Genomic DNA, 25,989 nt, shown 5'->3' with positions numbered 1-25,989 from the left:
TTCAGCTGCAGATACAGTTCAAGTTACGGTATACTTATACATAGGTAGGCAGCTCAAGGGTGCTGAAGGAATTAACTTAATGCAATTCACTTCTAATGCTGCGCGTTCTGATTCCGCACGGTGAACTGGTTCATGCTAGAACGCAAAGTGCTGGTCTTTTTGATTACTGACGTGATGATTGAATTGCAGATTGAGTAATTGACTAAAGAGACTTACTGATCTTCTGATTAATGCAAGTCGTAAGACTGAGGTACCTGCATTTTGCACAACACTTTCTTTGTGTTATGTAAGCGCACATTTAAATGAAGTCACGGACTTTAATTGTTTTTGGTTACCATTCAATCGTTTTTAAACTCACGCGCCACTTTCCACACATACCAAGACTACATTATTTTCGGGGGTAGAGGGAAGATATATAAAAATTTAAATATTCTGAACCTGTGTATACTCTTTGAAAGTCTAATAGGTCTGAGATATACTCAAAAAAAAAAAAAAAAAATAAACCAAAAAAATAAAAAAAATAGATGATTTGAAAAAAATGATCAGAATTGCAAGTCTCCAGCTTTAATAGTCGGTGATTAATGGATTCACTGCCAAGAGAGAGCAAGACGCAAATGTAGATGACTCGAGATCCTACGATGTAAAATATATCTGAAACATAACTCGGATAAAAACGAATATATATTTCACGATTCAGGTGTTTGGCCTCATTATTTGTATTAATGTCTGTCCATCTGTAACACTTTGTGCAGCTAAGTAGTATAAAAAGTGGGATATTTGGTATATATATTAATTCAACTAGTTCGATTATTATTAAATTATTTACCGAAAATGAATATGCACATCTTGAACTAGTTCCAGTTTACTTGGTGGTGCCTCAACGCCCTCGAACGTGCTAGTTCTCATTTTAAGTTTCCGTAAGTAAATAAACTCAGTTTAAGGAATTTGCTACAGCTTCAATAGTTGCACGAAGAAATACACACGCTGCTGGCCCAAGCTCCAAGCCCCAAGCTCCAAACCCTTTACCTCTGCTCTCTTTCCTTACGTGCTCTGCCTTTGTCTCTGTCTCTTACTGTCGACGTCGCCGTCGCCGTCGCTGTCGCCGTCGCAGTCGCAGTCGCTGTCGACAGCACGCAGTATCAAACGGTGAATAGATAAAAACAACATGACTTAATGAGTGGTATTTATTTTTATGCTAATTACTTTCGAATAAGCAGTACTTGCAGATTTTGTTGATTTTTTGTGTCCTGCTGTTGTTGGCTGCAAGATGCAACGGCGGCAGTTACAAAGTTCGCCCTAATGAGCGACAGACAGTTGCGGGGCAGGAGTTTTCCAGGGCACGAGGCTGGAGGCGGTGGGCAAGGAGTGAAGCGAACGAGCGAATGCAAATGGGCGATGGGTGAGCAATAATTGTTGTGAAATTTTGCATGAGCAGCACGGAGCACAGAAAGGGCCAAATACAGCGGGCGCAGCGGGAAAATGGTGATGGCAACGACAGCAACAGCAACAACAGCAGCAACAGCGACGACAGCGACGACAGCGACGACAGCGACGCCAGCGACAGCGCCAACGCCGACGTCGACATTTGTGTAAAGTAAATGCCATTATACAATAAGCAAGTTGCGCTGTAAATATTCTTGAAATGTACAAAAGCACTCGCGCTGAAAGCCGTAAAGTATGCAATATGACAGCGCATAAAGGATACGACTTCGAGCCAGCAGCAGGAGCTGCAGTCCGAGTCCAAGTCGAGCAGCGTTGCGGGTGTGAGAAAATTAAAAAATAAAAAACAAAAACAAAAAAACAACTTAATTACCATGCTGGCTCTCACACAGAGCGGCTACTAACTATTAAGAGCCAAAGCGCAAGAGCACGAGCTGACAGTCAACATCAAAGATAAACGACCAGCCCCTAGCTGAGATTATTTCCTTAGCGCACTTATACACACAATAAATATATGAAGAAGCCGTGCTGAATCGGCGACCCGCTGACAATACTTGGCCAGTAAATGAGCTTTCGGACAACAGCGAAACGGCAGGCAGTCCAAGAAATTAACTACTGATTGTTGTTGCTGTTGGCTGCGTGCTGCGACCCCGACCCTTGGCTGATCCCAAATTAATCAACTTTCATTAAAAACATTATTATTGTATTATGACGAGGTGCGAAAACTATCGATAGGTTTAATTAAGGTATATATGCAAGTTGTGGTTGTTTAAAATTTTTAAATCAACCATTTAATTTATATGTAACTAAAAATTGAAATGGTCTAACCAAAGAGGTGTAAAAGGAGGATATCCTTGTCTCACTGGGATTCGTTGCTATCACTTTGACTGTATGTAAATTCAATGTTTAATATTTTACAAAAATGGATTATTAATAATTATTTTGATTATTTAATTTGAATTTAAAGCTGTGGAAATTGCTAATTCGCCATCTTCTTTTTCGTAATGTGAGATTAGCCAAGACGGCGCCGGAAAGGTATCATAGTTTCCCAATAATTATGTTAAATTAAATTTAGAGTTTGTAGTTGCATATTATTGAATGCAATTTTTTAACACTTTTTATATTCTTAGCTATTAATACAATATATATGGTTTATGGAATATATATACTATTGTAATTCAAGGTAAATCGAGTGTGTTAGCGAACAGCCTCTGTTATTTGTCTTCACGTTTTCATTGAAATATTTAATTAAATTTCTTACAGAATAGAGAAGGCGCTTATAGTTTAGTAAAAAAAAAATATGTATATATACAAGTAAAGAGCCCGAGCCAATTAGCGTCACAGCTGATTTTTGCGCTTGCGACCCGGACGCACGGAATAGACGCTCTGGGGCAGGGGGCCGTTGGGCAGCAGCTTGCCTGAGCGAGTGGCGGCCAACAGGCGCCGCTCGTGCACCTTGCGGTGCTTTGTGAGATGATCAGAGCGGGCAAAGCACTTGGCGCAATAGTCGCACTTGTAGGGCTTGATGCCCGAGTGGGAGCGACGATGGCGGGCGAGCTCGTCGGAGCGCGAGAAGCGCCAGCTGCAGTCCGGCCAATTGCAGGCGTACGGCTTCTCGCCCATGTGCCGGCGCAAATGCGCCTTAAGGTGGGCGGGCTTGGCATAAAGCTTCTCACAGCTGCCAAATGTGCACAAGTAGCCCTTCTCGCCTGCTGCATTCTGGCTGAGCTGCATGGGCGCTGACGCTGACGCCATCGGCGTCGCTGTTGCCGAAGCGGAGTAGCCTGGAGAGCTGGGCACGGCCAGGCGCAGATTGTTATTGCTCTCCTGCAGAAAGTCATCACACATATCCGTGCAGAGAGGTGTGCGCTCGGGCAGTATGTCAATAAGCTCGGGTATTTCCACAAAATGATCTAGCAGACGCTGCTCCCAATCGCTCAGCTCTGGAGGAGCTGACGCAGCACCATCTGCTAGAGTTGAGTCCGTGTCCGTAACGCCAAAGTCAAACAATAACTCCTGATCTTCGCTGCTGCTGCTATTGCTGCTGCATATGTGGCTCAGGTTGTTATGACTGCTGTTGTTGTTGTTGTTGTTGCTGTCGAGTGTGATGATGCCATAGTAATCCATGCCACCCGTCTCAAAGCCATTGCCAAAGTTGACGTCCACGTAGCAGCAATCTCTCGACTGTAGAAGCTGCTGCTGCTGCTGCAGATCCTGGTCAAAGCAGTCGACGCCGACTATTGCCGGCTCCTCCAGCTCGCTGTAGAGCTGTTGAAATGCGCCCGTCGCAAAGAAATCCATGCTAACAAATGAGCTGATCCCAGCGCCTGTCCAAATATTTATGCCAATCGATTGTCAAATAGTCGAACTTTCGTACTCTGGGGCTGGGGCACTGGACACGCTCGAGTGCAAACATTGACTGATACTCGATATGCGTAGATACATATATGCATGACTATGTTCCATGAATTTAACGACAACAGTGCTGGGCACATCCCTGTGGGAATAATTAGGCATTCACACATTTAAATGGATCGTAGTGGACATTTTGCAGCAGTTTTCATCTCCGTTTATCTAACTCGTTGCCGGCGTCATTAACAACGGCAACAACAACAACAACAACAACAACAACAGCGACAGCGACAGTAGACAGCCATATGTGTTGTCGTTCGCCACTGCGGCGATCGATCCAAGCACACATGTGCCACACACACATACACACACACACGCACGCACGCACACACAGAGAAGATACGATATAAAGAGACGAGCTGCTCTCCCAATTGTATCTGCATGTGCGCGACAGTGCCAAGCGGTGTCAGGCGGGTATTGACAACGCGTCGCCGACTGACGACTGACGATTGCCGATTGGCGATTGTCGACGCTGCGTCATTATCAACGGCACCTGCTTCACGCCGGATCCGGCCACTGGCATGTTCGCCCGAACCGACCCTGGCCCTCGGCCTCACCAGCATCAGCTTCATGTATCCATATCTGAGTATTCTGCGCTTAAATCCCAAACGGCAATATTTATGAATTTTAATCATGTTTTCTTTTTGGGTTTTCTATTTTGGTTGCAGCTATCATCAACAATTATTAGTTAATGATCAACAAACAAATTTCAACTAATTTACTGTCCCTGGAGAGAGACGCGAATTGAGAGGGAGAGAATGGGACAGATAGCGAAAAAGGCAGATAGATTAACGGAAAATGGAATAGTTAGATAGATCCCTTGGCCAGGGGTATGAGATAGTGCGTTTGGTACCACTCTGACTATATTCCAATTAAATGTTTTATATTTAATAAAAATATTTTATTTTGATTCTGATTATAAATATATATATATTCAGATACAAGAGAGTTTCGACTTGGGTGCGCTGCATCTTTTATTTATCAATCTTACCTTGTCGTAAAGGTATCATAGTTTCGCATTTGTGTTGTGGCAAATGTTCCTTTTAGAGCAAAGATAATTATGATACGCAAGCTGTGTATAAGCTAGCACTTCTAGCTATTGTCGATATTGCGTACTCAACAACCCATCTACTTGCATATTCTTTGGTATAGTATATAATTATTATATATATATCTTGAGCCATAATGTATGCCTGCCTATTGTTTATCTATGGCATTAGTTTAACAGCGGGTACATGAGTGCATTCATCTATGGCCCTGCTACAGATTTATCTAGAGCTTGTTGGGCAATAAGCTTAAATCGACGCACAATGTAGAGCGTTCAGGCAGCAGGCAGCGATTAGCTCCGCTCGCTGCTCGAATAGCTGCCACGCCCACCAATTTTGCTGCCACTGACATCCATCCAATTCGGTGGTAGAGCTTCAGTGAAATTAACATAAATTCTGTACGGCAAACGTTGAAATTTACTTTTGCATGTTGTGTAATAATCAACGGCTGTAAATCCTTGCAACAACCACAACCAGCCACACACTGTCACGCCTCTCTCCATCCATTCCCCACCACCTGCCACGCCTTCAGCCACAGCCAGTGTCACACTTGGGGCCTACTTTGAACGCAGGCATTTGGCGGGCGGCGCGCTTAGCGCTAATTGAAATTGTAAAAATCAAAGGAAGCAGGCGCATTAAAGAGGACTTAAAGGATAACAACGGCTGACAGCCACTTGGTTGGGGCAGTTTGTAATTACGAGTGTGTACTTTGATATTAATTATATTTAATTTTCCTTTACTGCGGCTCGTAGCATCGCATCGTCGCAAGCACCGAGCAAACAAAGCGAGTGGAATACAAAATACAAAATAAAGATACAAATACAAATAGTAATATATCTAAAAATTGGAATAGAGACGCAAATAGATATACAGCAAGATAAAGTGCTCGAGTCGGGAGTGGCCGCCTAATAGATACCCTGAATCCAGTGGAAAGCTTCAGTTTCAGAATGCACAGACATGTCGCAAGCAGGCACACACTATGTATGCGCAATACATTCTTAAACAACCACGGTGTTTATAGACTGATTTGAATTACATTTTAAGGGCTGAAATATGGCATACAATAGGGAGTGTACGCCAAAACGCAAGGTATCATGGCTCAAAATCTATAATATAATTTATCTATAAGAATAATAAACTATTCTTACGTATAAGAGAGAACATAATTTTCAAATTTCTCTTTTCAGCTCTTGTCTCTAGTACTTTAATCTTTCGAGATAGACGAGATAACACAGAAGAACAGACGGACGTAAGGACAGACATGGCTAGATCGAATCAGCTTGTCCTACTGATTATGGATAAATATACCTTTCGGAGTAGGAAATGCTTTCCCATGCCTGTTACATATATTTGCACGCAAACAGTATACCCCTTGCAGACTTCAATGGGGTTCGAGTATAAAAAGGAAAGCTGAACCTGCTAGCGCATACATGCTATTCGGCAATCGCTTGTGGAACGTTAAAGATATTCAGATATTTTTAGCTATAACAATAGAACCTATGCATCAGTGAAGCTATTTGCAAATGGCATTCTGATGAAAATATAGATACAAAAGCTGCATGCAACAAATAAGCACAGAAGCTGTGCAAAAAAGCAATGATATTTTTGAGAAGTATTTGCAAGTAGATCAAAAGGTTTTACAAATGAACAAAGATACTTTTAAAGATACACATATGGAAAAATAAATATATATAATATTTACATATTATTTATTCATTTATCTGTAAATATATCTTTGATATATCTGTATTAAATGTACTTATAGAAATATACATGTGTTTAGATACATTTACATATTATTTATTAATACCTTGAGCTATGCAAAAATAACATACAGATACAGACAAAAATACACACTGAAAGTAACATGTGGAGTTAAATAAGGTTAAGGCTCGAGCTAACCTATTTAAATATGTATATAGATGCTCAAAGAGAAAAGTTAAGAAAGTACTATAATATATGTAGGTGCAGATACTGATACTTATTAAGAACAAATCGAAGAGTAAACAACAATGTAGCTGCAGATACATTTCTATATGCCGAGCTACAGATACCATAAGCAGGCATCAAATGCAAACACAAATACGTACTTATTAATGCAAGCATAAAGCTATATCACCAGTGTATGTGTGTGTGAGCAGCTATGTATGATTTTATATTTATGTGTAGCTATAGATATAGTTATTTAGCAAGTGCTCGGCACAAGTGTCGTCTGCAATTCGATTGAGACAACGCTCGACATGACGACATTGCAACGGCAACAGGGCATCAATCTAAATTATTTGGCGCCCTCAGCTTCAACCAAAACATCAAAAACAACAACAAGAACAGCAACAACTACAACAACAATGTGAAATAAGCGCAGTGGCAAGAACTTTGGCATTTGGTGGTTTATTCGAGTGTTCAGATAACATAAATTGGTATGCTGTTCGGCTGCTCGACTTAGCTCCTGTCTCTCTGCGAATGCCTTGAATGTTGCGTGTATCTTCATATGTATCTTTAGATGTTTTGCTGTATCTGTTGCAGCAACCGCATGTATCTGCATGCATAGACATGCCGAGCAATGACAGCATGTGATTGTGTGCACCGCAAGTGTCATAACGGGAATTATGCATAAAATTTTACTGTAAATTGCAGACGGCAAAACGTTGTCAAGCTGCAAGTAAAGGCGACCACAAATTTAAATGCATGCCAGAGTATTTGCTGCCTGAAATCTTATCCAAAGTCCAAGGGACTTAAGCCATGCCAAAAGCTTCAGCCTCAGCCCCATCACCAGCCGTAGCCCCAGCCCAAGCTAGAGCCCCGAACCAAATGAGCTCTAAGCATTTGACAGGTGCGGCTCAGAGTTCCCTTCAGAGTTGGGCACGTCGCAAGCTAAGCACGAGTAGAAAATTGCGCAAAAATATAGCAGTACAAAAATCTTAAAGTAAACACAGTAAGCAACTGCAAGGACAAAAAGAACAAATAAAAATTCGTTATTTATTATTTTGAATATAACTTTGGCACATTCGGATGGGTTGCCTAGCACTTGGTCCTTATCAATAGCAGCTGAGCTGCTTGTTTTCATTGGATTAGGCAAGTTTTCTTTTGCTTTCAGCTTTCAAGACTTTGTTGGCCAGCAACGGGCGAGACAGATTTGGTCAAAAACGAGTGTAAAAGCTGCTTACGTTGTGAAAAAATTAAATGGACATGCATACAGCGAGTGATTAGGATAAGTTGAGCAGCGAAAAGTGTACGTGTATCTATATAGATAGTCAGACCATAAAGCTCACCATAGCAAATTTTATAACAAGATGACAATGTGCAGCTGTAAGGCAGACAAATTTGTATACACATCACCTAAAGAGCAAAAACAGCAGGGAAAGAATGAGAGTAAGTCTAGGAGAAAGACAGAGCAATGAAATTACAGAAAGAGTGAGAGTGACAGACATAAGAGACAAAGATGAATAGATTTAAAACATAATTTATTAATATAACACTTTTTACTAATGAATGGAAGTCCGTAATACCTATTTGAAGACTTGAGAATCGCAGAGTAGGGCAGTTTTTTTATTTTTGAATGCATATTTACATTCATGCACAGACATTGTATGGATATATGTATATATGCCAATTCTGTGCATTTTTGATTTTTTTTAACAGCATTTAAAGTACTAGAACAGTAAATCTTTTCGCTGCAGCTAAAAATACTTTTTATATCAGTTATGTATAACAATGTGCTTACAACTATTTTGCTGCAGTCAAAAGTTTGGTAGCGTCAATGGTTCATATAACACTCTAACAGTTTTACCATGTAGCCAATTCCTTGAATTCCCAATAAGTTTTAACATTTTCACACTCTCATTTATGCAACACATCCACTTCACTGGCGACACATTCGAATTAATTAGGCAATTTAGCTAGCAAAGTTAGAGAAATTGCAAAGTTGCTTTTCTACGCAACGCCTGTTACGCCAGAGTCTATGGCCGAGTTGAGTGCGTATGGCTGGCAACAGGTCAAAAGTTTTCAGCAAACTACCAAGTCCCTGCCGAGACACGGAGAGCACACATAGTTAGCTAGTTGGCACTGGTCTCCTCTGTTATTCTTGCTGCATAAAAGTTTTAATAAACTCGCTAACGACAATATTTTGCGGTCATCCCGAACCGCAGATAGTAATTTGATTCTATGTGAGGCACCCGACTCGCGACTCGAGAGCAATTTATTATATTTACAAAAGACTAACCTGAACTCAAACCTAATGTTAAAATATGTCCTTAAGTTAGGTTAAAGTGGGATATGGCTGTCGTCTTGAACTGGACAATAGATAAAATGTGTATATACGTATATATTAGCATTCATATTATGTTTAACGGGAGCTGAAGCTGGCAGCGCAGCTAACACTGAGATTAGGTGAGATGCAAACATAATCCAACGACAAGTTAGTTAACTGCCTTGACCCAATTTAATTAAACATATGTATTCGTGTTTGTACTAGTATGTGTCATGTGTTTGGCTTCCGGTTGGTATTTGTGTTATGTTCGCACCCGAAACCGAGCAGCGACTGTGGCCAACGGCCGCGAGCCAAAGTTTCAGTTACCCAACTTCTCGGTGTGGATGTCAAAGCTAATGACAATAACAGCTACAGGCTGAAGTAGAAGAAGACGAAGACGTAGGTGAAGAAGAAGTGTTGCCTGCGCTGATGTGAGCCTTCTGATTACGTCTATGTGTCCTCAATAAATCTATGTGTGCGAATGTAAGCAGGGCTTACACACACGCACATACACACACACACACATACACACACACCCATTCACATCCACGTACACGGCACATTATTGTAGCCAACGACAGCAGCCAACAATTAGTGTTGACAGACATTGCACTCGGGTAAAGCCCCAAAGGAATTTGAGGGCTTGTCGTATACACACCAAAAACGATGTATTCGTGCATGTGTGTGTGTGTGTGTGTGTGCTTATATGCCATATGCTATGTGGTAGCTGTTGCCACAAATGGCCTGGAGTGTAATTTGAATTTTGGTATATGACAATGTATGTGTGTCTGTATGTGTATGCGCACAGTTAATTGCAATAAAATTTATATATAGCCCCAGTGCTAAGTAGATTGAAAAATGAACTGCAAATCAAAAATGATGCTTTCTTAATGTATAACAGTGCGTATTACAGTTGAAATTTTCACTTCAGCTGCGTAGCTGCTGCGCATGAGCTTTTCAAATTTTTATGTTATACTCTATGCAGATAAGAAAATTGCAAACAAAAATGAAAAACAAATATAACTAATAATTGTATCACAAAATTCGATAAAAAATTTAATGAATCCAGTTGTGTCCAGGCAGAAGAGCCGGAATGTTTTGAGAAGAATAGGAGGAGAATATGTTATATATTATTAATTTGTGTATACAATTCGAGAGCCTACATACCAATTATAGTTTGTCAAGCTCTTATAATGTTTAAGTTATGCTAAATAAGCCATTTCTCAAAATCTTTAATTATCGATATTATTCAACTTGAAAAATTAGTTATTGTTAAGAATCATTGTCATATATTTGAGCGTGCCGATGGCAAAATACTTTAAACTTTTTCTTCATCGGCTCTATTAGGCTACACTAAGAAATACTTTAAAAATAGCTAGACAAGCCCAAAAGCACATTAACTGATTGGTAACTATAAAGTCTGACAGGCATTTGGGTAATCTGATCCAAAAATCGAATCCCTCATGAATTGTGAATTGACCAATTATGTAGACGTTACATGACCAAAGTTGCAGAGTTGTACAAGAGGCTTCTGAATGAGTTGATCTGGTTGTCAATAAGGTATTAAAGCGAAACAGGGTTACCGCAAGATATTGAGAGGTCTAAGGTATGCCATTTGAGGCCAAGCAGCAACAACAATGCCAGCGATGACAATGGGGGCAACCGGTTGCTGCAGTCCGGCTGTGATTGTTGACAGATGAGTGTGTGTGTGTGTGTGTGTGTGATGTTGGTGTTGCTGCTGCTTAGGAGCTGAGCTTGTGTTTTGAATGGCCGCAAACGCAGTTGCAGCCGCAGCTATATCCACAGACTTCGGCTGCCTAATGAGGCAGCGGGACAACAATAAGCGCTGCCACAAAAGCAACTGCAGCAGCACGAATGATAACAACAACAACAACAACAGCAACAACAGCACTACAATGGGCAGCCAAAGGGTATTTGGCAGCAAAGCTTTAAACATGGGCATTGCGCATAAACGTAAGCGTTTTGGCTAATTTGTGTGTGCACGTGTGCGGTCATGTGTGTATCATTGCGTAAGTGTGTGGATAGCATTAATGAAGTGCCAATGACAATGTGTGTGTGTGTGTGTGCTTGCTTACACACTAAGCGTGTGTGTGGGAACTCAAACAATAGCGCAGTGAAAAAGTGCTGCATACTTTTGGTCAACGTCAATTTGCAATTGAAAAGAATGACAATGGCTGCATGCTTGTAGCCATAGCTCACAGCTCATATATGTCACACACACACACACACACACACACACACACACACACACACACACACACACACATGGATACACCTAATGCATACAAATGCAGGCGGTCGGGTGCTCATGTGGCACGCCTTTAAAACAAAGTGGCACAAAAATGACATTACACAAAAAGGGATTTATTTAGTTTATTTGCTGTATATCAGCAGCCATAACTGTCAAGTGCTTGTTGTTGTTTGCTTGCTGTGAGGGTGAGCTACAGTAACTGCTACTGCTACTGCTACTGCTACTCCTGCTGCTACTCCTGCTGCTACTCCTGCTGCTACTGCTGTTGTTGCTGCTGTTACTGCCTGAACTAGAGCTTTGCTGCATGACGGCCATCATCATCAATCATTTTGATTTGCGCTAAAAACTATGCTCTGCTATGCTCAGCCATGGGAAGCTGCATGGCAAAATACAACAACAACAACAACAACAACAGCAAACACACACACCCGCACTCATATACAAACAATAAAGTTCAACTACAGTAACAGCAACAACAAGGGACATGTGAAATGACAACAACAATTCATGTCGACAAGTTGCGTTTGCATTTTTTCTGATACCCTTACCAATGGGTTTCCTAATTTAATGATGTAAAATGTATCGCCTGGCAGGACTCATTCATAATCTTCATGTCACATAAGCACAAAGTTTCTAAAAGCTCAAGATAGGTATGCGAATGCTAGCAGGTAACTCGAGTTATTTCGTCTTTTTATCGCATTCTTATCTTTTGTCGAGAAGAAAAAAGAGTTTTAGTCTAAATATTATTTGAAAATATCGTAACATATATATTCTCTTTTTGAAAATATATCAGAAAACTAATTTCTGAATATTTAAGTTATTGTAAATAACAGTCCAGCAGTTCGACGAGAGTATCTGGTAATCGGGCATACACGACTGAACGACTCATTTGTTTTTTGTATTTGATGCATTTAGTAAGTATTTTCGAGTCCTTGGTTTTATTTGCGACTAGCAAATACATTTGCATGCAAACACGCATAATGTCCGTCCCGCTGTATCCTCTAGCCACTAGCTGCTACAGTGTTCGCTGTAAGTATGCATACCCTATGCATGCATTAGTTTTAGCTGTTTGAGCAGTTAATAGATAAGAGAGGCGGATCGGGGCGGTGATGCTTGCGGGGGGGAACGAGTTGCTTAGTCGGCTGGTAAAATATTTTTACGGCTCGCTCGTAAAGCTGCTTGTCAAATATTTTTACAGCATTTTAAACACATTGCCCTCTCTAGAGGCAGATACTACACGCAGCACGCTTACTGAATGGAAATACTTGGGACAATATATATGGGCACATAATGAAATTTTAATTAAGCCCAAGCAACGGTGGCAGTAGCAGTAGCAGCAGTTGCAACAGCTGAAGGCGCTCGAAATGTGCGTCTTTTAATGCAATTTATAATTACTTACATGCAACAGCCACGGCAGCAAGTAAGTATTATTGTACCACTGCCAATGCTTCACAGTCCATTTCACTGCCACATTCTCAGAAAGGTGGACCGTGGGCATGGTGGTTGGGGTGCCGGTGTCAGTATTTGCTCCGACGTTGCCCTTTGCGAATCAATTAAATTAAAACACTCTCGCAATTGTTGCCCATGCAAATGCACCGAACGGGCAAATGAATACGTCAGTCAGCAAACCGGGCAAATTAATACATAAACGAACAAACGAATGAATACATAAATGAGTATCACATTGTTCGAATGTACTCGATTGATGACTCCATCGCTTTCACTTAAGATTAAGTTTTAAAAAGAACTTGTCAAGAAAGAAATTGTTGAAACAATTTATTTCTTATTATTCATTAAACAGCTTGTTAATATTTTGTTGCCGTCAGTTCTGTTTTTTTTGCTTATAAAGTTATAAACTTTATAAAATGAGAGACCTATTTATATTTCTTCAGCAAAAATGTATCTACACTCATTTTCTCCAAAATAAACCTTCTTTTGTAATATAACAGCTGTAAAACTACATATGTACTATTACGGCTGTTAAATATTCGATTAAGAGTCTTAAAACGAATAATTTTCTTGAAATTCTCTGATAATTCTCAGCTTTTTCTTCTTTGGAAACTTCTCAAGTGGCTACTTTTTGTCCACATTTGGCAAACAATTTCTTAGCTGCTAATTCTCAATATTTCCGCATCTTTTTCTTCCTAATAGCCAGCTCTGTGTCTGTCTGCCTCATCCTGCAAAAGTTATCGTAAGGCAGCTTGCCAACCCACATAAATCAAAATCTTGACATAAAACCTTGAAATGTTCAATATGAATTCAGCATATATACTATGTGTATCTCACTCTCACTCTCGCCTTGTCTCTTTCGTTCGGTGTCTTTGTGTCGCAATGCCACTCCCAAATTGCACTAATCTCATGGGGAGCGCTCGCTGCAGCAAGCTGTTGGCCTCTGGTTTTCGCTTTCGCTCAAAACTTTCTAATAATTTCTATTTGAAAGGCGGTCCAAAAGTTGTGCGTGGTGTGCAAAACTGTCATATTTCATAAGTCTCTCAGGCAGGGGGGCAGTGACAGGGTGTTGGGCGTGGGGAACGGCACTGTGTGTGAGAGAGAGGGAGGGGCGAGTGGGACAGCGCCTGTCTGTGTATAATTACATGGTTCAACTGTCACGGCGGAAAACAAATAAATGAGTTTCACTCGCAAAACTTTGTTAGTAACAACGGCAGCTTGGCTTATGGATTCACCATATCGAATACACATGCCACATGCGGCAAATGCACTTTGTGGCCATCGATCGCTGCTGCTGCTGCTGCTGCCGCTGTCTTTGCTGCAACACATGCATCAAAATTCGATACGCATTCATTTTGATGCCCTTTTCGGAGTAAAGTTTTATGATGCAGAAATGTTGAAAACTTTGTTGCCGTACAGCATCCATATGCTGCTCCCCAAAATAGACACGCAGGCTGGCAGATACAGCGGGCCGCGGGATAGTTGGTAGAGCTGTTTGACAATTAAAGCCAAACAATGCCTGAATTCCAGCCAGATTGAAGCCAGCTAACCCCGCTCGCGTTGGCAACAAGTTTCGACCAGGTTGTCAAATCGATGCGAAATACCTGAGCTCCGCTCCGGTCCGAGCATTTGAAATTAATTCAGATTGCAATTCTTTGAATTATACGCATCACCAAACTATGATTTCTCATGAAATATTAATGCCGGCATGCGACATTTGATATTTTCCGCAGGCAGCTTTTTTTTTGTGCTTTGGATGCCGCCTCCCACCACACCGCAACGATTCTGAATCCAAATGCTAAACGCAGTCAGGGCCAACTTCGTTATCATTGTCAACATGCCATTGAGTCGAGTCCGCCGATGCCCGCATCCGTTGCGCCCGTTGTCTCGGCATAATCAGAGCAATTCCAAAGTTGTGTCTGTCAAAAATGCTGGCACAAAATGTGGCCATCCATGGTGCTCATCGTTGTCGTCCACGTCCACGTCATGCTCAACGCTGTCTGCGCCTCGTGACATTTTTTTCGTATTCCTTTTTTTTTGTGGCACTTCCTTTTTGACACCGGCGTTCCGCTACGTTTCACGGGTGTCCTACCTGCGCAGCTACTGAGCTCATCGCCGCACGTCTAATGCCCCCTCGGCTTCGGTGTCTATCAATTCCAGCGATTGTCCTGCTGCCGCTGCCGCTGCCACTGCCGCTGCTGCTGCTCTGCTGCCAGCCGGAAAATGTGAATTTATCACACGAGCACGTACGCATATTTCTCGGCGTTGGCCCTTTTGCCGCTCCCCTTTCCCCTCTTTCCCTTATTTTTTTATTCTGGTGGATTGGATACGTTGCCAAAAAGTGGCACGATTGCTTCATTGCAAACGTCGTTATGCTCAAGTGCCGCACACAGATTAGTTAATGTTCTACTTTGAATGTGTGTCGGGGTCGCCAACGGTATGGCCACTGGCCGACATGCTTATCTCTGCTGTTGCACGTGCTCCATGTGCTCGATGTCGCTGGACGTGTGCGCGTGTGTGTGCGTGGCGCCACTCAATGCACCTGCTCAAACTCAGCGCCGCACGCAGCAGCGCGCACTCGAATCGTGAATTTGAATGTCTTAATTGCATCCTGTTTGTGGCAAATTCACTTCTGCAACAATTAAAAGCCAATTTTGTAGCGCGTCGACAGCTGGCAGCGCTCTGGGGTTTCTAATCAACGCAGCGGGTGGTGGGCGTTGCTATTCGCAGGGAGGTGGCGTTGGTAGCCCAGGGACACCGGCTCCGCCAATGGGTCTTCTTTTCGCAATTCTCCTTTATTTCCGCTGCGCGACAAAAATTTCCAGACATTTGCTTAATTTAAGAAAAGAAGCTGCAGCCTTCAAACATATTTGAATACCCTTTTACAAATATCAAAGCTGCTTTGAACAAAACCTTATTCTTTTCGAACCTAGCCCTAACCTTAACCAAAGCTTGTTGCTACCAAAAAAGTCTGAAATATAATTGTTAGCCTATCAATAAAATGAAAAAAAATTATTTAATTTTCAATATATTGATATTAGATAGAAAATGGTAAGGAACGTGACGAGCTTCAGCACAAATATGGGTTCATAGATGTAAAAAGCCAGGTTCCCAAATCGAGCTATAAGAGCAGGAACACGTTTACACAAACAACTTAATTGAATTTCGATTTCTTTAGTCAACCAACTCAAGAAGAATATTAAAGTTCATGCTTCCCTCATATACATGCTCAACAGCATAATTTGGACTCGAGAATATTTTAGCACTTTGTAGTTCCGATAACCAGACCTATTTTCGGGTTAGAGCTCGGTACTGTTTTAGTCTCTCTCCGCACGCGTGTCAAAGCTCACGCAGTATTCGTTTGACGCGCTAAAAGGGAATCATTTAACGAACATTAACATGCCGCCCACAATTTGGCTTGGCTGATAAAACTGTGCACTTTTGCTTTGTCGTCGTCGACGTCTTCGTCGTCGTCTGCAGCTGCAGGCAGCGAGCCAGACAGGATGTAGCGCAACAAAGGGTGGCAGGGCAGGGACGAAGCATCTGCATCTGTGGCCGCTAATTAAATTGTGCTGCCTCGCAAGGTACGCAGGTACTTTATTGTTATTGCCTCACATGCAGCGCGTGGTGATCAGCAGCGGATCGCACTCGCCGGCAAAGTCATCCAGATTGGGCGCACTCTGGCGATAGAAATGCGGCGGCACAATCAACACTCTGCCATAATTTGGAAAGGTTATCACTGGCGTTATCTGTGCCTGGTTCTCATGCTCCTGAGTTGGCTGTTGTATGCCAGGAACTGGTAGCCAAATGTAGCTACGCGTCTGCAGAATGTCCTGCCAATGCAAGCGATTAGCGCGACAAATTTGCCCGATTGTCGTCCCGTATTTGAGCGCTAGGTGTGCCATGGTGTCCTCGTTGCACACCCGATGACGCGTCCAGAGCGCCAAGCTGCCGAGCTGCTGGCCACTCAAATTGGGCGCATCCTGTGGACGCAGCGCCTCCTTGGCGCACATTTTCGCAGGCGGCTAGAAATATGAGCTCTTAGTATCGAAACATATCATGAAGAGTATATATTTATATATTGGGAATTATTGTAAACGAAGCGCCAACTTAACTCTTACGAATACAACGCATCATTATATTCACATACTCCACTGCACGATACGAATTCCGCTGCCTCTTTCATGGTCTGATTGGTGCTTTATGCAAATCACTTCACATACATTTGTTGGCCGCAACTCGAGCCTCGTAATCAAGTCTTGTGCGGCCAACGCGGCGTAAACGCAATCAGCGGTTGTGGTAATCGCCAGATTGAATACGTAGTATGTTGAATATGTTTTCAATTGAGCTTGCTTAGAGTTGGTTATCCCTCTCGACCTAAGTATTCAAGAGTAACGCACAGGTGTTTGCTATTTTAGGGCCATTTATTTAAAGCGGATTGATAAATAATCAATTCAATATATTTTGAATGGGGGCAGAACAAATAATTATTTTTTCGAAATAGGATAGAAAATCCGAGCGAGAATCCCAGACTAGTGTATGCATGTACTATTAATTTGGTTATTATACCTCATTATTATATTTAATTAAATTATACGAAATTTATAGAAATAATTTAAAAGCCTGCGCATATTTTCATCAATATTTTAGGCACGTTATGTTTGTAAATGTATTTGATTCTAGGTTCAATGTAAATTACAGTCTTTTCTTGTTTTCATAATCAATTTCAATCAACGCAACAAATGTGGATCGATTGAATGCACACTGGGAACGCCGCTTGTTCATGTCGCAGTTCTGCAGATATATGTGAAAATGATTCAAGGCAAAAAAAAAATGGGAAAACTCTTTGCCGCCGCTGAGCTAAGGGGCAAGGGGTAGAGATTCGCTTTGGAAGTAATCTAGTGTAAAGCCATTTGATGAGCCCTCGATTCAGTTGAATTCGATATGGCATCGTTATGGATATGGGAAGGGGTGAAATGTGGCTTTGAACCGTTATGAAAATTATTTACCCATATCATACATTTCAAACTGATTTCGAAGGGGAAAAATTTAAAAATGAAAACATTTGATCTTAAAATATTTATAAAGTGAACATTATGGAATATACGAAGGAGAAATACTCAGAGGATAAAGACATACCAACTTGTGCAAGGAGACGCGTCTTTGTGACAATCATGCTTTTCCTTGGAATGGCCAATGCGTATGTAATGCGCACCAATATGTCCGTTGCTATTGTAGCCATGGTCGACCACACAAGCATCAGGGATGACCAAAACTCAACTCGGTATGTTGGAGATAATCTGCACGGCGAGTTCAACTGGAGCTACAAGCTACAGGGCTACATATTGGCCAGTTTCTTCTATGGCTATGTTTTAACACAAATCCCATTTGGATTTCTTATCAAGAACTATGGCTCCAAACATTTCCTTGGCTGGGGAATGATGATCAACTCCTTGGCCGCATTTCTAGTACCAATTTCCGCCCGAAAGGGTGGCTATATGGCTCTCTGCGTGGTTCGCTTTATCCAGGGCCTTGGCGAGGGTCCCATTGTTCCCTGCTCACACGCCATGCTGGCCCACTGGATACCGCCCGATGAGCGTTCACGTTCCGGCGCCGCTGTCTATGCGGGAGCCCAGTTTGGCACCATTGTATCCATGCCGCTGAGTGGCCTGTTAGCGGTTCATGGCTTTGACGGTGGCTGGCCTTCGATTTTCTACGTTTTTGGAATTGTTAGCACATTATGGAGCGTGCTATTCCTTTGGCTGGTTCCCGAGGATCCAAGCGTCGCCAAGACCATCAGCGAAGCGGAGCGAAAGTATATCATTGAGGCCATCTGGAGTACGCAGCCAGCTAACAATACAGCCAAAACCCCAATTTGTAGCATATTTAAGTCTGTGCCTTTTTGGGCCATCATGATCGCACACTCAGGACAGAACTATGGCTATGAGACGCTGATGACAGAGCTGCCCACCTACATGGCAATGGTAATGAAGGTGAAGCTGAAAGCGAATGGTTTTCTCTCCTCGTTACCCTATCTGGCCATGTGGATTATGGCCATAGTGTTTTCTGTTATTGCCGATAGGCTGATCCGCCACAATATGAGCATTACCTTGGCACGCAAAATTATGAACAGCCTTGGACAGTATGGGCCGGCGGTAACACTTCTCGCCGTTGGATATTGTTATCAGAGTTTGATATTGACTGTGGCTTTATTCACCATCGGCATGGGCCTTAACGGTGCCATCTATTCGGGCTTTAAGATCAATCACTTGGACCTTTCGCCAACCTTTGCCGGCCTTCTTATGGCCATGACTAATTGCTGCGCAAATCTGATCGGCCTTACAGCACCCATGGTCGCCGGACATGTGATCAATCAGGATCCTTCTATCGTCAACTGGCGCATTGTGTTCCTCATCTCGTCCGCCATTTATGTCACATGTGCCACATTCTATCTAATATTTGCATCAGGCAAACGACAATGGTAACAATAAAAAAATTAAAACTCGATTCTGTAGTTGTTGCTGTGCAAACATCAATTTTTTGGCTTATAGCCTGCGGCAGTTGTTCTGCTAATGACAAGCCAACATGTCACAACACACAGCAGCATGGACATGAGATTCTGAACAAAAACATCAATCAAAAATTTCCGCGCACTTGGCGCATTTTGCAGCCCTTAGCCTCGCTTACCATTTTTGCATTCGCACGTGTAATGCCATATAAGATAAGTGAATCTATACCATCCCAATCAAATACTTAGACCTCGCCCTCTGCCAAAGCCCTTAAGACCTGTCACTTAAAAGTTGATCAAAAATATATATACATATATGTACATATATGTACATATATGTATATATAATAATGCCCATGAGCCCATTGCCAATGGGCAGGAAGCTTATAATATTTTTATGCACATAAAGGTAACAGGCCAAAGGGAGCATAACCGACCGAATAGACGTCTATTAAGTATTCTATTACTTAGTACTAATGTAAAAAAATATCTCCAGCTATGAGAGGATTTCTCGTAGTTAGAAGTTCTCTATGTTTAAAACAACTTCTGACTACGACCAGACTTGAATGCAATACAGGGAATGTTGATGTCGTATAGTCTACCAAATGGATGATACCCGCATGCGGCCACTAGATTGTAAAAATGTTCATGTTTCATGCTGGGGTAACAAGTATTGTGGGCTGCCTCAGTTACAAATGTTGTGCATGACATTTGCGTTTACTGTAGTTCAGGTTTTTGGCTCATCGCGCTCAACATGTTTACATGCTCGCCACTCGCCCATCCGCCCACATCCATGCACCCTTTTAAGTATTCTGTACATATATTTTATAAATGCCATATATGTACAGATATACTTGCCCGCGGCAATGTGACCGGTTGAAGGTATTACGTCTAGCTCAGTCCAAAACTCAAATACCAAGATATATATAAATAATCACTTCTTTTCTGGCAGTATTCAAATCCAGAAATTATCGCCCCTTATTACTATCTACGTGCACAACAGATTACGCTATGCACAATTCTTTTCGCGTGCTATGTAAAAATTATAATAGTTTGCATCACGTTTTCTCTACCGAACTGTCTCTACCCCTAATAAAATCGTTGCTTTCAGGATACCTTCGGGAAGTCGCTGACCATTCCCAGCTATGAGCAGGGGCATAGCTAGCCGGACAGGCTGAAAAATTTTCCCCCACCGTGTCGGTGATTTCCCAATACTTTTCTCTTTGTCCTATCCACTTAACACTCTTTATCTAACTTACATTGCTTTACTTTATTAACAATTTTCTTACTTTCTTTTTTCCTATTTATTGTATTTTCTTTATTAATTTAGCAAATTAAGATTATTTTTAATTTCACTTGAGATCACTTTTTTCCTACTTACAACCTTCTGCTTAGATGTAGGCTCTAATAGCGTCACTGACAAAATTAGCTGTGAAAAGGGGCACAGCTGGCCGGACTGGCAAATAAAACACCTCCATCGGTCGGTGATGCTATTTAGAAAATTGTATCCTTTAACTAGGCTTTTAGAATATACTTATATTGTACAACCTTTTGAATAATGAGGAAGACACTCGTTTTGTCGACCATTAATAAATAAATAAAAAAAAAAAAAAAAAATCTTTTTTATTATAGAATCTGCACATGTAGAGGATCCATAAGGTTACAAGGGATCTGGACGATTAGCTAAGTCTATCTAGCCATGCCCGATTGTCATCTGTCCGTCTTTGCTGGTTTGGGAAACTACTTACAAGGACATGTGCCTGGAAATTTGGATAACTTATTCCTATTAACCACAGTAGAAAGATTTTATAATTTTTCCCGAAATCTCCTGCAATTTTTAACGTGCTGTATCGCTTTCGAGACATGATTTTGCAGGTTCTCACACAGAAGTAAATTAAGAATAACTAACTTCTTAGATACATCCCCTATTACCATCAAATTTGCGATGAAAACGCATATGAACAGGTAGAGGCTTGCGCTTATCTGCGTTAAATTTTGTATGCAATATTTAAGCCCTGAATGGACTTTAAACAACTAAGTTAATAAAAAACGCATTTCTTTCAGTGTAGGACGCAGCAAGCCACGTGATTTCGTGTGCAGGGTATTGCTAGGCGAGCAAGCCCGATAAGAGCACTCTGGCTTGCTTTTAAATGAAGCTGCCTTAGCTTAGCTTGTCTGCTGGTAGATAAGAAAATGTACACACGTTAACAAATTAAGTTGTCGCATACTTTCAGCATATATATATATATATATGTATATGTTTGCATGTACATATATGGCAAATCGCATAAGGCTTCTCGGGTGTTGACATCTTTATCGTTTAGCACCCACAGCGCGCCGCGCACTCGAACTGACGAAACTCAACTCAAACCTAATTTGGGCAAAACCACAGCGAATAACCCAAACTGGTAGCGCCTCAACAAGTTTAAGCCGCTTAAGTAATAATTTGCGTGCACATCAAACAACGCCCAACGCACGAGCAACCCTTTCGGCAACTGGCAGGCCCACACCTGAAATGCTCCACCGCGACATAGAAGCAATTCCTGACAGTCGTTAGATACACTCGCTTGGCTACAGATGCAGATACTCCCATATATACACACACACACACGGAGACGAACACACAGAGTCACACACACCTGCAGCTGGCCGCAAAATGTGTGCCAGTGTTGTAATAATCAGGACATTTTGAGCAGCTGTAGGCGAACCAAAAGCTGGTGGGGCAGTCGGCGGTGGCACAGTTTTTGGCCAGCATGTTTGCCTGTCTGCGCATCGCGTTCTGTCGCCAACGAAGCGTCTAGATAGGGTGCATACGTAATTGGGTTTTCGCCTGATTCAACATGCGCCAAAATGTCAAAGTATTCGCAACACTGGTCGACCGTTTTGTGCGTCGCTCTGTGGAACTGCAACTGAAATGGATTCACGGTTTTCTTTACTTATTGCGATTCCAATTGCGATTATGATTGCAATTGTGATTGCGCTTTTCGTGCCAGCCGTCTGTTACTTGAGAATTATAACGACTTAAAGAGTCGGTGCTGCACAACGCTGCAGTTGCCAAAAGAGTAGCAGCAAAACGGTGGAAGCTCTTACATTATTACTTGCAGACACAATTTATATGTTTTAGTATGTATTTTATAAACATATTCATAACAAATATTTAAAAATAAACCTAATTTCAAATAAACAACATAAGTTCGTTTATTTTATAGCATAGCATCTAGTCGGGTTCCGTTATTTGAAACCTTTTCTTTCTTTTATTAGGTATTAGGTAATTTTTTTACCACACAAAATTACGTTGAATAAAAATCGGTACAGAACAGTGCGAACAGCAATTTTATTCGCAATTCAAAACGATGCGAAATTGGAAGTTAACCGATTCGAATTTACATTTTACGATTTGCAGAGCTACATTTTAATAGTTTTTTTTCTATATCTCGGATTCCAGCGCTTAGCTAAATGTTGCCAGTTTAAATGTTGGCACAGGTAATCCCCACTTAACGTTTCTGTGTTATTTATTGAAAATTTGTCTTTCTTTGTTTGTTATTGAAATTTTCCAATCAGTGGCAATATTCTGTATTTTTTTTTTTGGCAATATATGTAGAATCAAATGGCGAATTTAATATGTATGTTGTCGAACTGGAGGATTGCACTTAAAAAGATGTTGTCTCTGTAGAGCTCTTCGAGACCCTGCGAGGGCATTTAAATATTACCCTGCATACATAGCGCAGAAAGAGTCTTTGACTCCATATGGTCGGTCGTTGTCGGTATAAGCAGCATATTAGGCATGTCCGTCTGTCCATCTGTCTATCAGTCCGTCTGTCATATCGAATCAAACTATTCTCTCAGTCTTTTATTTTCGTCCATGAAAGTTTGCTAGCATATATAATATGTCCGAGTAGGCAGCTGCCATAGGAATGATCGGTAGAAAATTATATCGTGCATAAAATACATTATTGTATATCAAGATATCGTGAAAAAATTTGTTATTTACGAGTTTTTCAATACCCATTATATATGTAAAAATCTAGGATTAGGATATCAATGTTATTGGTCGTAACACTTTGTTTGTAGTACTTTTACGCTTTTCAGTATGTCTTCCTTAACTAAGCATTTAAATATTGCGCGTTTCATTTTCTCCTGATATATCAAACAAGTAGGAACAAATTGGACTTAAAGAACATCAGCGGTTAGTTGAGTTGCCCCGTTTTAGTACTCGTCTAAAGTAAAAAATTTGTATTCCTTAATTTCTAGAGAATAAATTAAAGTTTTCTTTTGTTAGTATATCGAATCTGATGATTTCGTATCTGCTCGCTTTTAGCTATTATTGAATATGTGGACTCAACTTCTCGTTACTTATACAAGCGCTAAAGTTTCTAGGCCAATGGGTAATACATTTTTATGCAACTACATCGTAAACGGAAAGTTGCATGGCATTATTTTCGATGCTTATGTTATCGCTGTCACTGACAGAGATTGATGACAAGCCTTGGTATTAAAATCTCATGTGCTCTGGCCAATTGGAGCATTGTCCGCTGCGTACTTCTACTGTGCACTTCAAACGCAGAACAAAAGAATTCTGTGGCTTGAGCTGTTGAGAGTTTATATTTATGCAACGAGACCACAACGTTAACTTCGCATGCTTGAATCGTAATAAATAAAATCAATCTGACAACGAGAGGCAAATCAAGAACAGACACTGGACGCACCAACCCAAAAATGTCTAGTACTTGACATTCTCCGCTCAATATTGAACGTTATGAAACATACCTGGGATAAAGACGCTCAACTCTTGTGGCTCTCGAATAGACGAAGTTAATTGCCGCATGCCAAACATATTTGTCTTTTAATGCAACAACAAACAACAGCATCGAGACTGCAAGCCGGCTTGGAAACAAACCGAATCAAGCCGGGACTATTAATTATATGTTTTTCGCAAGCAGAAATTTGAACTAAACTAGTTGCACAAAAAACAGTCAAACTAAAACCCAAACCTTAGCAAATCACACTTCAAAAATGCTTCGACTTATGATACAAAAATATGAGAGAGATGCCAAAAAGATTTTTAAGCATTTTTAATTTGCGGCTACAGATAAACTTCAGCCTTCGACTTGAGCGGATTATTGTCAATTTCAAGAATTGGGGCAACTTTAAATTGAGAAACAAATTGTTTTATTCAGAATTTGAAAAAAAAATTACAAACCAAGGTTTGAACCCCATCTTTCAGAAAAATCACGTTCACGAATCGAAGCTCAATGCAAAGAGTTCGCTCGAACAGAATTCCCTCCATAGTTTTACCGATTTGCAGCGCTGGTGCGTATATGGCGTGCGAGGCGCAAAATAAGGCCTGAACAAATAACAAAACAGTTCGATATCGGAACATGTTTTTGCTTTGAGTTAGTGGGACGTTAGTTGTTGTGCTGGCATTTTTCATTACTCGCTCGCATGTTCACATTATGAGACAGAGTGTGAGAGAGAGTGCGAGGGGATGTAGGCAGACGGATACACAGGGTGCGGGTCAATCTATTGATTTATTTATTTACAATTGCATACAATATGCAATATTTTTTGCGCAAAATTGTTGCGCATACAAAAAACAAATTGAAAAACAAAAGCACAACATCATTGACCCAAATGCAACTTTGCACTGCCAGAACAAAAAAAAAAAAAAAAAAAACATAATAAAAATTGTTGTGTGAAATTCGCAGTATTTGACATTTTGCAGAAAATGATTGGTTTTATTTGAATGCGCACACGCAGCAGCGGGGGGCAGCAGAAGGCTGCAGAAGACAGCAGCAGGCAGCAGGAGGCGGCTTGGAGGCCCAACAGGTCGTAACCAGATATTGATGAACCAAAGCAGTTTTATCGCCAGCCACCCGGAAATTAATCACAGTTTCAAACGTGCAGAAAACCGTGCAATTCGTATCGAAGCAACATCCCATTCCAGTTGCGATTTCTCAATACCTGTATATGCAATGCTAGGGTGTGCGAAGCAAAAAAAAAAATACAGTATACACGAAAGAAAGGGAAACTGTCAGCGTAAGGCAGAGCGAAGGAGGAACAAGGGTAAAGCGAAAGAACTAGGGTAACCCCCCCATTGGGCGAGGACTCAATTGAAAAGTATTTCACAAATGGCAGCGCCATAGTATCATGAAATATGTCACTTCAAACAGCCAGCTCAACTCTGTATCCAATTGGATTTCATAGAGATATACAGATAGGTGTAGAGCACGTTATGCCATCATATTATCTACTTGATGTTATTAAATTGAAATTCAATTCAATTCAAATTCAAAAAGAGAGAGTTCTCAGTTGAGAGTGATTGACGTGTTTTACTTGTGCTCCAAGATTTTTATATATTTTTGCGCTTTTATCTTGCTTTATATTTCAAAATTTTGCATTTTTCGGTGCTTTATTTAAAAAGCTTTTATAAACTGTGCAAAGTGTCATCTGTTGTGCAGCGTGTCTGTTAATTATTACATTTTATAAAACGCGGCGTCAGTTCCGTGTTTGTTGTTATTGGCTGTTTTAAGTCTTTTGCCTTTGTGCTCCCCTGTGCATACACTTGTTTGTGCGTGTGTTCGCTGCATACTTTCTGCTTGTGCATCGCGCTCTC

At 41.1% G+C, this 25,989-nt stretch overlaps 3 protein-coding genes across 3 annotated transcripts; 1 reads left to right on the top strand and 2 right to left on the bottom strand.

Annotated features, from left to right (window-relative positions):
- Positions 1–2,602: 2,602 nt before the first annotated feature.
- Klf15 (Kruppel-like factor 15) lies at positions 2,603–3,796 on the bottom strand. Its single transcript, XM_032439725.2, has one exon. The coding sequence runs from the start codon at positions 3,739–3,741 to the stop codon at positions 2,779–2,781; it is 963 nt and encodes a 320-aa protein (XP_032295616.1). The 5' UTR covers positions 3,742–3,796; the 3' UTR covers positions 2,603–2,778.
- A 12,101-nt stretch (positions 3,797–15,897) lies between these two features.
- LOC6631716 (uncharacterized) lies at positions 15,898–16,953 on the bottom strand. Its single transcript, XM_032439727.2, has one exon. The coding sequence runs from the start codon at positions 16,879–16,881 to the stop codon at positions 16,480–16,482; it is 402 nt and encodes a 133-aa protein (XP_032295618.1). The 5' UTR covers positions 16,882–16,953; the 3' UTR covers positions 15,898–16,479.
- A 937-nt stretch (positions 16,954–17,890) lies between these two features.
- Positions 17,891–19,369, top strand: LOC6631717 (putative inorganic phosphate cotransporter). The gene has a single exon (XM_002055123.4). It carries the CDS (start codon positions 17,965–17,967, stop codon positions 19,351–19,353), a length of 1,389 nt encoding a protein of 462 aa, XP_002055159.1. The 5' UTR covers positions 17,891–17,964; the 3' UTR covers positions 19,354–19,369.
- Positions 19,370–25,989: the final 6,620 nt, after the last annotated feature.

This window comes from Drosophila virilis, chromosome X (assembly GCF_030788295.1).
Source record: "Drosophila virilis strain 15010-1051.87 chromosome X, Dvir_AGI_RSII-ME, whole genome shotgun sequence".
Lineage (NCBI taxonomy): Eukaryota > Metazoa > Arthropoda > Insecta > Diptera > Drosophilidae > Drosophila > Drosophila virilis.
Note: the sequence above shows the minus strand (reverse complement) of the source record. Positions and strands in the feature narration are given on the sequence as shown.